Source organism: Eurypyga helias, unplaced genomic scaffold, assembly GCF_000690775.1.
Source record: "Eurypyga helias isolate BGI_N326 unplaced genomic scaffold, ASM69077v1 scaffold902, whole genome shotgun sequence".
In the NCBI taxonomy this organism is placed as follows: Eukaryota; Metazoa; Chordata; class Aves; order Eurypygiformes; family Eurypygidae; genus Eurypyga; species Eurypyga helias.
Window position 1 is genome coordinate 25,991 of NW_010233874.1, and position 14,306 is coordinate 40,296.

The 14,306-nt window shown below is 43.4% G+C and overlaps 1 protein-coding gene across 1 annotated transcript in view; it reads right to left on the minus strand.

Annotated features, from left to right (window-relative positions):
• Positions 1–898: 898 nt before the first annotated feature.
• SMC2 (structural maintenance of chromosomes 2) overlaps positions 899–14,306 on the minus strand; it is a 21,284-nt gene continuing 7,876 nt past the window's right edge. Inside the window, exons 11-25 of the mRNA XM_010161834.1 lie at positions 13,023–13,140; positions 12,103–12,241; positions 11,740–11,859; positions 11,211–11,415; positions 10,495–10,630; positions 9,727–9,851; positions 8,687–8,880; positions 8,269–8,412; positions 7,814–8,008; positions 7,078–7,278; positions 6,131–6,247; positions 4,727–4,887; positions 3,690–3,837; positions 2,716–2,932; positions 899–1,122 (exon numbers count right to left, since the gene is read on the minus strand). Of these exons, the coding sequence (XP_010160136.1) occupies positions 899–1,122; positions 2,716–2,932; positions 3,690–3,837; positions 4,727–4,887; positions 6,131–6,247; positions 7,078–7,278; positions 7,814–8,008; positions 8,269–8,412; positions 8,687–8,880; positions 9,727–9,851; positions 10,495–10,630; positions 11,211–11,415; positions 11,740–11,859; positions 12,103–12,241; positions 13,023–13,140 (2,444 nt within the window). The remainder of the gene's footprint in view (positions 1,123–2,715; positions 2,933–3,689; positions 3,838–4,726; positions 4,888–6,130; positions 6,248–7,077; positions 7,279–7,813; positions 8,009–8,268; positions 8,413–8,686; positions 8,881–9,726; positions 9,852–10,494; positions 10,631–11,210; positions 11,416–11,739; positions 11,860–12,102; positions 12,242–13,022; positions 13,141–14,306) is intronic.

The following is a 14,306-nucleotide window of genomic DNA, read 5'->3' on the forward strand; positions in this document are numbered from 1 at the left end:
CAAGAGCGTTGGGAAGGTTAGAGACGGTTTAACACTTTCTGAATCACAAAGCAATATGTCTTTCTCGTGGTTACAGATTCAGAGCTCCTCTCTAAAGCACGTGCCTATACACAAAACCTACCTGTACAAAAGCTAATTCAGTCAGAGGTTCGATTTCTACCCCCCACCCCCCACCCCCCCCTTGCATTTCTAACTCGATGGGATTAAAAATAAAACAAATAGATGTGGCCTTCCTAGAGTTTTTCCTCTGAAAGTGATTGCACTATGTAAAACACACTGTACTTTGCCCGGCGCGGGCGTTCCTTGTGCTGCTGCCATGCTTTGTATCGCCGGGAGTGCGGGGCGCAGACGTGGCTCCAGCACTCGCGTTCCGACCTACAAGCTGTTGCTTACATGGATGTATATTGGGAAAAAAAAAAAAAGTTTTCTAATGTTGCGAGATCTCCATCAGATTCACTGCACTCTGTGCTGTCCGAGTATGTGAACGGTCTGACTGAAAGAAAACCCTCCTGCTTACCAAAAAAAGGTAAAACTAAATAAAAGCTGCATGACCTGTTCTTCAGCGTGACGCCGGTGGTTTTCTTTCCTCCCAGCGAGAGTGCTTCCCGGCGCTCCTGGTGTTCCGCGCCGCTGGTACGCGGGCTGGTTGTAGCTAATACGCATGCTCAGGGCAAGGGTCTTCACGTGGGCTGGGGTCTGTTTGACCCACGGGTGTGATTCTTGCTGCTGTAATGAAGGCCGTTCGCTTCAGGACGCCCTAGATGCAAGTTTTGTTGCCAAGGTGACCCGTGGGATGGCTGTCAGGTAATTCATCCTACGCCCAGTCAGTCCCACGTGTTCTCTCTGGTCAAGGTCCAGCGAACAGGGACCTCAGCAGCAGCGTCCGGTTCGTTATCTGCTAATGAAGTACGCGGCACGCTATACTAACGTCGGCTCGCTTCTTGGGCCAGCATGCCCTGTACCAATTCCCCCCTTTGAGACTGGCGATGTCCGGCAGCGTCTGCCCTGTCCCGGCGCGCACCGAAGGGGTGTTCCACAGCTTCCGCAGGAGCAGGGAGGAGCCGCTCCCTGAGTGCCACTTGGCACTCGCCTCGTCGTTAGAGACAGAACATGCCAAGTTGCCTTTGGCAGGAGCCACACAAGTAACCGGGAGAAAACAAAGCCCTCTCATTCTTTACACTGAGATGGAAAAAGTCTTCTCATTGTTGAGTCTTTCTCAACCAGTTGGGAATTAACACTTAAATTGAAGCCACACGTCCCCTTGAATTCCTTGTGTTCTACTCGTCTGTGTTCCAGGGTTGGTGTGCTCCTGCTGTTCCGCTCAGGGTGTGCTCCTGGTGTTCTGCTCCCCTGTGTTCCAGGGTTGGCGTGCTCCTGGTGTTCTGCTCCATGGTGTTTGCTCAGGGTGTGCTCCTGGTGTTCTGCTCTCTGGTGTTCCAGGCTTGGTGTGCTCCTGCTGTTCCGCTCCATGGTGTTCCACTCAGGGTGTGCGCCGGCTGTTCCGCTCCTTGGTGTTCCGCTCAGGGTGTTCTGATGTTCTGCTCCACTGTGTTCCAGGCTTGGTGTGCTCCTACTGTTCCACTCCATGGTGTTCCACTCAGGGTGTGCTCCTGGTGTTCCACTCCGCTGCGTTCCAGAAGAGCGCTGCTGGTGTTCCTCTGCACTTTGTTTCGGGTGCACACTGCTCCTGGTGTCATGCTCCGCTGCTGCTGTGTTCCAGATCCGGAGTGCTCCTGGTGTCAGGCAGGAGGGACACTGAACACAGTTTTTTCGCCAAGAGCCTGGTCGCTTGCACCCGCTGGGGTACGGGACGCGGCTATGTGTGCCGTACATTACCAGCACATGCACACGGGCAGTTGTGTGCCACGCGTATGTCATACACACACACACACGGAATGTGAGGCCATGAGGTTGAAAATTTATTTAAACACCATCTAAGAGCATTTCAGAAGTATTTTGGGCATAGACACATCCCCTCTAATCCAGCCTCCACTGAATTTACTTTACTAAACTGTGCCCCAAAAGGAAGAAGCAGTGAGTGGGGAGGAGGGGCCTTGCCGTGGCCCCACAGGCGGGTGGTCTGAGCACTCCCGGCATCTCTGCCATCCTGGCACAGAGCTGTCCCTGCCTCCGGCCAGTGAAAGCAGCAGGACAACGGTACTGGCTTTTGTTGGCAACGGAAGACATGGGACACGGAAGGTGGCAGAGCTCCACGTCAGGATGTCTCAACTTGATTATCTCCACCCACGGCTAAAAATACTTCCACGTTGTCCTGCCGCTAACGTTTAGAGTACAGAATTAAATGATACAACTTTAAGAAATAGAGCAGGAAGTTAAAAATGGAGAGAAGTGTTTCGCTTCCAAGCAGACACTGTTCAATGAAAAACTGCGAGGAAGGAAAGCACATACAGTCAGGCCTCATGGTTGAACATGTTTATTCGTAAAACCAGCACCTGCAGTAAACTGTAACAATCTTTGCTATCTAAACAGCAAGGCAATCATCAGCACTTCAGAAACTGTCAAATCCACAAAAAGGTGGCATAACAACACGAGACAGCGACAGCGTTTACACTTCAGAACATCTCCCCTGTGTGCAACTCCACTCCTGATGAGGTGTGGATCTGCACCACAAGCTAAAACATGAAGTAACATTTAAAAAATAACTACTTCTTTCTTAAACGTATTTTTAAAATGGAGTTTCTCTTCTCGGCCCACCTGGGGCCTGGGAACAGGCGGTCTGTGACGAACGGCGTGTGACCTTATGGGTCCCCTTGCCATCCTTCTGCTCCCTCTTGGCCTTGTCCAGGCCAGAGGCAAGCATCCTCTGAAACTGGTCGTATCTGGTGACGGTGGATATGCCATCCACAAACTTGGTCATGTACAGGACGTTTGCGTTGTTGAACATTCCATCCTTCAAGGACACCACGATAAACTGAAACAAACCAGAAAGCGCAAGGTCAGTGCCGCCGTCCACGTAAAAACTGCGCAAAAGGCTTCTAAAAGGAGGATCCTTTTTGCTTTAGCGACCCCTCTAAAAAAAATATCCCTGCTTTAAGTGTAACTGAAGCCCAACAGAATGTGCTGGGTGGGTTACGGCACACCCGCAGCCAGCGATGTCCGTACCCCAGCGCTTGGCCTGGGACGTGCACGCTGCATCAGGCACTGGAAAAAATCTCACCACAAATTCTCCAAGAGGGCAGGAGATCTCACAGCCTCCAGATATCGCTCAAATTATCTTACAGTGCTGGCAACAAACGTTCCCCTCCTCTCTCTCATCACCGGGAGAGGTTGTGTCCCATCTCCCAGCAGAGACAGGCACTGCTTTTCACTCCGAGTGGGTGGTTCCTTCAGCTCTACAGGCTTTTTTCCACACACAGGCCACAGTGATGCAGAAATTCTTTCCACTGATGCCTGGCTTATTTCAACAGGGTCAGAAAGGTATTTTTTAAAGCTCAGGTTAAAGAACCCCAAGGGAAAAAAAAAAAAAAAGACAGTAAAGAAAGCCCCGGATGCGGGTCATGCCTGACACTGACCACATCCCATACTACCCCGTTTTCAGTCCCTGCAGCCACGGCAACGCTCCGGAGTTTCACAGGTGCTGTGTCATCACGGCAACTTCCAGCTGAAGCTGATTAGAAGCAGAACGCTGGCAGCACGGGCCCGCGACCCCTCCAAGATCACATACATACCTGGGACCACCTGAAGTGATTACGGAGCATCTGCCCAATATTCTGGGTATGAGAGAGATCAAGGGCTGCATCCACTTCATCCAAGATGTAAATTGGGGCAGGTTTGAAGAGAAGCACTGCAAAGATCAAGGACAAGGCCACCAACGACCTAATATAAAGAGAAGGAGGAAGTTCTGGTTTAGCCTTTCTTGCTGGAGAGGATTTGGCTTACAGAAACAACGGTTTGGTAGTAACAAAGCGCTCTCTCAACAGCAGACCCATGCTACACGTTCTGGAGACAGAACGACCGCTGCTGCCACGAGTTCCGATTTCAGCATGTGAAACCTCCTGCCAGAAATGGCAAGTGTTACTTACTCTTTGATCAGAGGATCGGGGGTAATTGGGTGATGGTATTTAAGAAAACCCATGCTGTTGCTTTACCCCTTTTCCATTCTGAGTTTCACAGCGCTGTTTCCCAGTGTGCGGTTCTCAAAGCATTCTGCCCTTCAGACAAGTTCTCTATCTCTGTCTCACCACTTCCTAAATCCTGCTTCTACCTTCCCATCCGTTACGTTTTTCCTTAGAAGTCGCAGAGAAGCAATACGCTACCCCACTAGCTGTAATCACTGCAGAAGAACACCGTCACGGTGACACTAATGTGACACCGGGGCAGAACTTGTCCATATGGATTTCTGAGGTTACAACTCAAAGGCTGGAGCATTTCCTCCTAGTTAGTCCACCTCAAGACTAACTAGGGTTTCACGGCGGTTTGCTCACCACTCAATGCGTTCCTTTTTCCTGCGGCTGCTCCGTGGAGTTAAAACCTTGTTTGTATCAGACGACAAGTAACGCATTGTTCTAGGTCGGATTCCTCTTTGAGCTGAGCTGATTTGGTAACACTTTCAAGATTAAATCAGGCTGGAGGAGAGAGAGTCCCCGGCTCGACTAGGGAAAAGTTTTGTTTCTTGCTTTCCCAAACTATACCTATAGCCAGACATTATCAATTATACACACAACTGCAATGGAAAACAAACAGAAAGCCTGCAAAGTTCACCAACCGTTGTCCTCCACTAAGTTCTGTTAAGTTTTCCTTCCAGATTTTTCCTAAGGCAACTCTGAACTCCAGGCCATCCAAGATATTCTGGGATTTCGACGCTACCAGCTTAGCTGTGGCTCCTGGTAGAAGGGTCGAGAAAATGGAACCAAAGTCTTCGTTCACCTGGAAGTCAGAGCGCAGAAGAGGTAGGCGCATGCTTTGGATCAGGAGCACGAACAGACAACAAGGTAGCGCTGCGCTGCTCTGGACACCTTGCCCAGCTTAACCCCGTGAATTCTCACATCACAAGGTTAGCGTGTACGGGAGAGCGAGCAAACACTAGCCCATGGAATCTTTTTCATCTGTTCTGGAAAGGGAAGCAACACCAGAGGAAATGTAGATACAGATAAGACGGTTTATATTAAGGATTGTAGAAGGGTCAGGCGAAAGCCTCCCCACGCCATCAGCCAGGGCAACAGTTACTCCCTGCCTCAGATTTATCAACCGGTAAATTGTGATTTCTCCCAGTTAAAGGACTTTTTAAAAGTATAAGCACCCTGTAAGAGGTGCACACGGGCACCTTCCCCATTCCTTTTCTTTCCAGAGTTATTTGGCAACGTCCAGGTATTGGATGGGATGCAACTCTGCAAGCATAGGTTTAACATTTCCCAGGTGAAGGAATGTATCTGAGAGAGAACACGCGCACTCCGCCACCCAGGATGCTTTCAAATGCAAGTCGCTGATTTTTGCCAAGCAAGACTGTGCAACGAAAAGGTTTAATTTTGTCAGTGTATCTTGAGTATGGGCAGTAATAATTAAAACTGATTCTTCACTTGTGAGCAATTTGGTCTTAGAGATAACTGACCTTCTCAAAGGCCAAAAAGTACACCTCTCCCAGTACAGCAGAAAAGAATGTGTCACGAGCTTTCCGTGTAGAAAGGGAAGGAGAGAACTGTAAGGCGGCCAGGTGCTTAGGGAACGGGTGTGCGAATGAGCTGCTGCTCTCTTCCACTGAGGCCTGACCTGTCAGCAGCAGGAAGAGTAGCCCAGGTTCGCGGCCCCGCATCGTACGAGGCTACACACAACCAGAAGATTTTAACTCTAGTCAAATACGGGTTTCAGCGAACAGGAAGAAAAGCGAGCTGTGTCACTGTCCTGTCCAACGTCCATGCGAGGGACAGTGATTTCAGCATGTCAGTAGCTTAACCTGCCGTAACCTTCTGCGGGCACTAAAAGGGAAGGGTAGTTTTACAGGGTTAACTGCATCTTTACAATTCTCAGGGAATGCACGTCTTGTTTTCAAAAGTGAGATTAATTAGTTCTGGAAAGAGACCCTTTTTTCCCCCCAAAGAAATCAGCACAACAGTAATCCAAGATAAATCAGGTCCTCTGCTAAAACGTGAAGATCAGACTTCCAGTGTCATACCTTTTTCCAAGCGACATGTAAAGCTTCAGTTTTCTTCTGGTCCAGCTCTTCAATAGCTGCAAGAATTTTTACCTTGTCATTCTCTACAATTCTTTTTTTCCTCATTAAGTCGTTGTACTGGTGCAATGAGATGAAAAGATAGATTTCAGTGAACTTTGCGCTCAGATACATTTTGTGCTGATCTTACAGTTTCCCCGTTTATCGTTTTTGCAACTATGTAATAGCCATTACCACAAGATTGAGATGCAAAGCATTCGTGTTTAGCTGTATGAAAGATTTATGTTTTAGGATATTATTTGCCAATTAAAGAATTCCAGTTTTCAACAAGCAGCAAAGGGGAAGACCAACATTACTCTGCAAGTTGCATCCGAAAAGTTAATCATGCGTAATTTGCTTTTCCATAGAAGAAAGGACGTTTCTGGAGGCTGCTATGAAGAAGAGACCAATTCCAATCATGAAACAGTACTAGGAAAGCTGAAGGGTCAGTCGGTGGGCAGTTTTGAGACGGTCCTGGAACAGCCACAAGACACAGATGCATTCAAGACAATCCTAGAACACCTTCAAGCTGGGACAGTTGAAGATGAACAGCTCTTTATGTTGCAAACTTTGGTAAATATACATAATTCTCAAATACGGTAACGGATACCACAAAGCTCTCCTAAAGCTGCTCCTGCCAACTTAGGGCGGACTGGAGTAGGGAAGAATTAAATTCTTCTTACCACCCAAAATCAAGATTATGCATAACTTAGGAAACAAGTGCAGAGGTGAATAGGTTGAAAGTGTTACGGTTAGTATAAAAGATCTAACAAAAGGTTTCCTGCTATCTCATGAAGATTAAGTTTTGGTGTATTCAGAAACAGAGCATATGAAAATATAAAGCTACGTTACACACAATACCATATACCCAACCCACCCAGTCTTTAAAGGTGAAAGCACAGAACATTTACCCTCTCCTCTGTCTCAGACAGCATAGTCATAGCTCTCATGTTCACTTTCTTTCCCAACTTCTGTTCTAACTCCTGCAATTTCTGCAGCTGCTGTGCCACTTCCTTAGGATTTTTAGTTTTGAAGTCATAGACTGTGTTTGGCTGACCAAAAAGTTTTTTCTCTGAAGCTATCCACTCATGCTCTTTCAGCATTTTGTTCACCTGTAAACGAAAAGATGTATCAAAACTTTTTTCCCCCCTTCTCAAATGTGAATGAAAAATAATTACAAAAACACACCCAAAAAAACCCCAACATCCTGAAATTACTCCAGAACATTAATTTTCTACCCCAACACAGCACAGGTGCATACCTTTACAATGCTTCATGTGATTTCCAAGACTGCAGATGAACCAAGATTTTAAGGAAACTTCTGCATATACTCATCACATTTACCTGGAACACATTTTTGTATATCTGGACTAAGCTACAGTCACCAAATCTCAGGATTAACTTCTTTAACTAGCTACCTAATTTGCCCCTTCAGTTAGAATGTTCTCCTCACTGTGATCTACTATTAGTCCACACCGATAAGCTTTGTTATGATTTCCACCCCTTCTCCTGGGGTAAAACTTTTTCACATCCAAGGCTGCAAATACGACAGTGCTTATGAAACAAAAAGGCTATTTCCTCTGCACATAGCAAGGGAAAAAGCCACTCTTGGTCACAAAGAGGCAAGGAAAATAAGTTCTGAAATACCTTGGCAGAGGCATCAGCCACCTCTTGTTGATATTTGCTGATGTCATGTTCTAACGCTTTAACCTTAAGCTGCAATCCATTATTTTGTTCTTTGTATTTTGCGATCTCCGTAGATTTGGCTTTGATTGCTTTATCCTGTAACAGAATTACTTCCTTTCGCTTGGCCAGCTCCTCCTGTGATTTCTCTAGAGATTCCTGAAAAGCGCATCACACAGTCATTTATTAACACCAGCCTTAGAAGAAGCTAAGACAGTTGTGAGAAGAGAAGGACACAGCAAGGAAGAGGAGAAAAATTCCCCTGTGGTAACGAAGCCAAAAAATAACTACCTTGGCTAAACATAATTGAGTGTTGGTAAGAAAATCCAAACAAAACAGACATTATAATTTGAGCTTTAGGGGATCGTGTCTTCAGTAGCATCAACACACACACAATGAAACGCAGTATTCGCTTTTACCTTGGTCTTAGACGCCTCGGCTTCCATAGCATCAACTTGCTCCTGGTAGGCTTGGACTGCTTTTTCTGCAGCCTCTATCTTCTGCTTATAGGAGGCTTGTTCTTGTTTTAGCTCTTCAAGTTCCAGAACTAAAGCTTCAACCTCCTAGAGAGATGTTTCCAAATTTATTACAGTTACACTTCAAGTTAGATTCAGTTTGACTTAGTACATGCTGTAGAAGACGAACAGTGTCTGTTCTTCCGTAAGGGGTTAATCTCACACAAAAAACCATCAGCAATTTCTACTGCCAGTGACTAATAAATTAAGTAATATATTCAGTTCCAAAACTGACAAGTATTAAAATTTCAGGAGGCTCAAACTTTGATTACTGCATCCACTTTTGACACTGAGGGAATTGTCAACAAAGGTTAAGTTTTACCTGCTGCTTTTCTTTCATATTTTTGCTTGAAGCATCTGCCTTTTTCTTGGCATCATCTAGTTTCTTCTGGGCATTTTTTAGGTCTTTTTCACACTCTGCTTTTGCATTTTTCATTTTCTTCTCCAATAACTTGTACTTATCTTCTGCTTTCTTTTGGTTCTCTTCAGTTTCGTTTAATGTCTCCTTACACTCGGCTGAAATCAACAAGAACAGTAGTGAGATTGGGCATTGTTCTTATCTCTGAATTTACATCCTGAACTCCAACTGAAATAAATTCATCTTTGCCTCTAACACAAAAAAGTGATTGTATGTTTGCTAGTTACTGAAGCAGGCTATTTCAGTGATTATTCTATGACAGTGTGCTGCTGTTACTTGTTATTGGTAGGGCATCGAATAGACAACCAACCATTAAAATAATTGAAAATAAGCCTTTTTTTTCTTGATCGGGGCAACTATATACAAAATCATATGATCAAGAAGTAATTAATCAGATGGCTACCTATAAGGTACCACCTCATTCCATACTATGTCTACATACGTATCACTTCTGTCCAACTTCTTTCTTTGGATGTTTTGCTTACTGCTGCCATTTGCTTCCTTTTACATTTTTCCTTAGCTATACAAGCCATACTTCTTTCCAATATCTTCTTGTTAGGCAAACTATTTATACGGCTAGCCTTAAATATCTACAGAAATGGATGGCTTGGAAAAAACAAAGATTACAGAAATATGGCATTAAATCAATTTTTAAACTTCCCCACAAAGCCATTTTTCCTTTTATTCTAAAGTATGTAACAAGCTTAATAAAAATATAACCCTTACTACAAGAGAATCACCAACCTTATGTGAATCACCTCTATGCCAGGTCTATTGTGATTCTGTATTTGTAACCTACTCCAAAATATAAAGCTAGTATTTTTAAAGGTGAAACTGACTTGGTTTTTTTTCTTAAGTGAAGATTCTGCTGCTCAGACAGCTAAATATCCATCTCATTCTTAGCCATTTGCTTTCAGTTGAAAGATTAAGAGCACATTTGTTACCAATGGTTTTCTTCAGGGCAAGCAGCTCTTCCTCTTGTTTGTGATAAGCACTTTGATGAAGCTTCATTTGCAACAGCCCTGCTTCCTCAGACTTCATCTCCAACTGCTGCTGCAGCTGCTGATACCTTTTGAAGACAGTAAGGACATACGCTGTTGTAACGAAGGGTACCCAGCACTTCAAAGTTGAAATAAGTAGATACAGTAGTACTTCTATTCCCATTTTCATGTGAGATACAATGACTGTAGGACAAGTAAGCTTAAATGCATGAAACTGATATAATTTCTTTAATAGCAATTGTTGAGGTTTGTAGATACGTAAGTTACTACATATGTAACTCCTGGTTATGATAACGTATCTTAAAAAGGCAAACAAATGCAACACATGGAATTAGACAACAATTTAGAGCTCATGTTTTTCCAACCAGCAGCATGACAGATGCTAGACTCAAGCATTAAAGAAAAAACATCTGGAACAGATCCATTCTTCAGCAGCATTCATGAAATTTTGGAGAAGTGTTTTCAAGTAGACATCACAGTATGCCATTTTTTTCCCTCCACTACCTAAGATAAAGTTTTCTTGCATGTATTTATATAAAAACTAATTCTCTTCTGTACTTACAAATTAAACTGGGGAGACGGAGAAGGAGAAAGGGGATAACTTTCTGCATATTACATTCTCAACGGGCCCTATGCCCTTCAAAAACACTTATATCACACTTCCTCAATCACTTAAGAGAAACAATAGACATTTTGCAAGACAAACTTTACTTTTCAGCGACACTCTTCAAGCTTGCCAGCTCATTCTCTACAGTCTCAAGTTCAGATTCCTTTATCTGGAGTTCTACTTTGATGTTTTTCATTTCTTGAAGCTTAGACAATATTGGTGCCACCTTTGAGTACGCTCCTGTTCAGTGAAAATAAAAGCAAAGTCAAGCTCACAGGACTGGTGGATCTACCATTGGCAAATAACAAATTCTAAATGTTAACAATGATGCGGGTTGATAATCTGTATTAGTTAGAGAACAGAAAGGCAGCTAGGCTGAAGTTACAGCAGTTCTAAGTGAGAAGGGCTACCTCCTCTGCTACAGAATACGGTTCTGCAGGCTTTGGATACTACACATGCATTTCTTGTGAAATCAACTAACTTTTCATAGTTTATGCAACAACCTCAAATTAATTACTAATTACTTCAAACAGTGCTTGAATTCAAAGCATTTCTGCTTCCAAGAGGATTATATAGCTAAGTAAAGATTTGAAATACTTGTATACAACTACTTTACAGAAATAGTTTGCTATTCTTTTTTCCTTAGTCTAACCAATCTTATTTCAACTCAGGACTGACAAATCTTTGCTCAAACAGGTCATATCATCCCCAGTATGAGGCTAAACAAAAAGGTTACTGTTCATATTTATAAAAAACATGCAGAGCAGTAAACAAATCTATAGACATGCAGTATTATTATATGAATAAAACCAGCAATTGCCTCCTTGCAGAGTGCCCTGGGGGTCAAACACATCTCCATCAAATGTAACAGTTTTTATCATTATCCTCTTGTCAAAGGTCACTTTCTTAGCATTATCCATGCTATTGCAGACTAGTGTTCTTCCAAAGACATATTCCATTGCTTTCTGCAGTTCAGATTCATATTCAATCAGAGAAAGGGCTAAATCCAAGTTACCAGGACCAGCCTAGAAATCAAATGAAACACAATTAGTATGCCTTAACAGATAAGAATTTTCAAATTTAATTTCTTGTGTTCTTTTGATAAAGGGACTTTCTAAAAACATCATTACATTTTAAAGCAATTTCAGTTAAAAATGGAATAATTACTATCCATTTAAACACCCCTTAGCTGAAAGGACACAAATAGAGGGAAATAAAATCAAGATACTCTCAAACCCTACAAAAATTCCTGTTAGTATAACCATTAAGAAGCCCAGGTTTTTACCAAAGAAACAAAATTAAAGAGGTAGACATGCAAAATAGTGTAAATAGCGTATTTATTTACATACCAAGCTCTGGCCCAACTTGACCTTGTCTTGCCCAATACACTGGGCTGAAATTTTGTTCAGTGGAATGACAGTGTAGCGACACTTTAGTCCACCCTTCTCCAAAAGCTTTTTGCCAGTAGCCTTAACAAGAAGAGTTACAAAGCACACCTGAATACACAGCTGATTTTGTGAAGCACACAACAGGGCATCGCAAGAGGAATACATCACTGCCAGTAAGTACGCATGACTCTTGTCCCAACTCAAACACGTACACGAGTTCAAACTACCCCTTAAGCATTCGCTAACAGTGCACATGCTCATTAACTCTGACTCACACGACCTCATATCAACATTTGGAGTGGTGTATTAAAGTGATAAACATACCTCTGTGTCCACAACTATGTTATACAGCTTCCCGCCAGCCACTGCTTCTAGAGCTTTTGCTTTGGATATATCCTTCACAATGATTAGAGACAGAACAAGGCCTTTCACAAGGTTTGGATTCCAGTTGGGTTCTGGATTTCTTAAAAATTACAATAATCACATGTTTGTTTCTCTCCTACACCCATTAAAAGATCTAATTTAAAAACTCACACTGCTCATTACACTGGTATAGGAAATACTAACTTATATCAGGTCAAAAAACAACCCCAAACACAATATGATTAAATCAAATACTTCAGGGCACAAGACTTCCCAAGAAAGAGTCAGTTACAAAGTCATTAAAAGAATGTGCTTCCTGATTTTGGTATAATTTGTTCATGCAGTAAAAAAAAAAATATTTTTACTATGGGATCTGTCACTAGCACAGCTACAAGAACATGTTCAGACTGATTGTGACATAAACAAATAAATCCGGAGATAAATATGCTTGCTTGGTGGAAACAGATAGAATGTTGACCTCCAGAGGTCGGGTCTACTCACGGTCCTCAGGCAGGACTCCGGAAAGTAATGATTACAGACTTTTTGCAGTCTAGACCTTTGGATTCTATGGTTTTAGCAACTGAAATTAAGGCTCGCAAACACCATCATATGAAACTTCTAAATTCAGTGATTTTGATAAGGCTGTCGTTTAATATTGACAGTGTCACCTCCCCTGTTGCCCACTGATTCAGTGAACATTTCCTGACTTCCCCCATCCCTCCCCTCTCTTGCATCACAGGTAAGATAATCATTATTCACTGGCACTAAAAGGAAAGCAACAGATAAGCAGTTGATGGAATTATCCTAAGTCCCTTAAGTCATGCATAAAATGCCCCCAAAACCACTTTCAAATTTCTTTAAGGATCACACTGAGCTCTTACTTGTATTCAAAATGCAGATGAGGAAACTTTGACATCATGCCTTCATACAGTTCTCTCAGCCGGCTGATGTCATGAGTCAATGCCGCCTTCTTCGCTAAAAGGGCTGCTTCTTTCTCTTCTTAAGAGTTCAAACAGGCAGTGAACAAACATCCAGAGCACAGAAAGCTATTAGCTTAAAAAACTGGTATGCTATGCTGTTTATCTACATATATGTAGAGAATACTTAATGGAAAACTTTCTAAAATTCTTCGTAAATTTCCAGTTTACACAAATTAACACCATCACAGTATCAAACGTGCAAATAAAGACGTTATAATGTGCTTCTCTGATTGTCATTCTGGAATATCAATTTACAGTTGGAGTAGCTTCTCCAACTAATGTTACCTGGAATGAGAAACGAACTTTAAGAAGTATTTTCAGTAGAGAAAAGCAGGAAGGAATAAGGAAGTTAGACACCTTTTCCATCTAAAATTTAGATAGAATTTAGATTTTCCATTAAACTTTTAAAACATTTGTCCTGAAGTTAGAAATTCAACTGTTTTCTGTGAAAGGCAAGAGTTTGCAGGGCTTTGACCAAAAACTTTTTCTCGTGCGTGACAGCAGCATACTTGTTTTTTCAGTCACTTCTCGCACTGAGGCAGGCTGGGCTGGACTTTACATCCCCATGGCAGCCCTCAGGGTGCTGTGCTGTGCTGTGTATTTCTAGTAGAACGGCATTGGTAACACACCAGTATTTTGGCTACTGCTGAGCAGTGCTCGCACAACGTCGAGGCTGTCTGCAACCACCCACACACACACCCAGCAGGCTGGGGGTGGGCAAGAGGCTGGAAGGGGACAGAGCCAGGACGGCTGACCCAGGCAATATTCCATACCATACGAAGGTGTGCTCAGTAATAAAAACTAAGAGAAGGAGGAGGGGAGGGGCATTCGTCTTCCAGAAGAGCTGCTACCCGTGCTGAGTCCATACTTCCTAGGAAGTGGCTGGCCATCGCCTGCTGAGGGGAAGCAGAGTACATCTTTGTGCTTTCCCCTACTCTGTGACTGACAGAGCCAATGCCAGCCAGCTGCAAGACAGACCAGCTGCTGGCCAAGGCTGAGCCCATCAGCGCTGTCTGTAGCACCTCTGGGATAACATATTATTGAGGGAGTAAATACTGCTGCACAACAGTAGTAGGAAGAGAGGACTGAGAATACGTGGGAGAGACAACACGGCAGACACCCAGGTCAGTGTGAAAAGGTGGGGGAGGTGGCCAGGTCAGAGGTTCCCCTGCAGCCCGTGGTGAG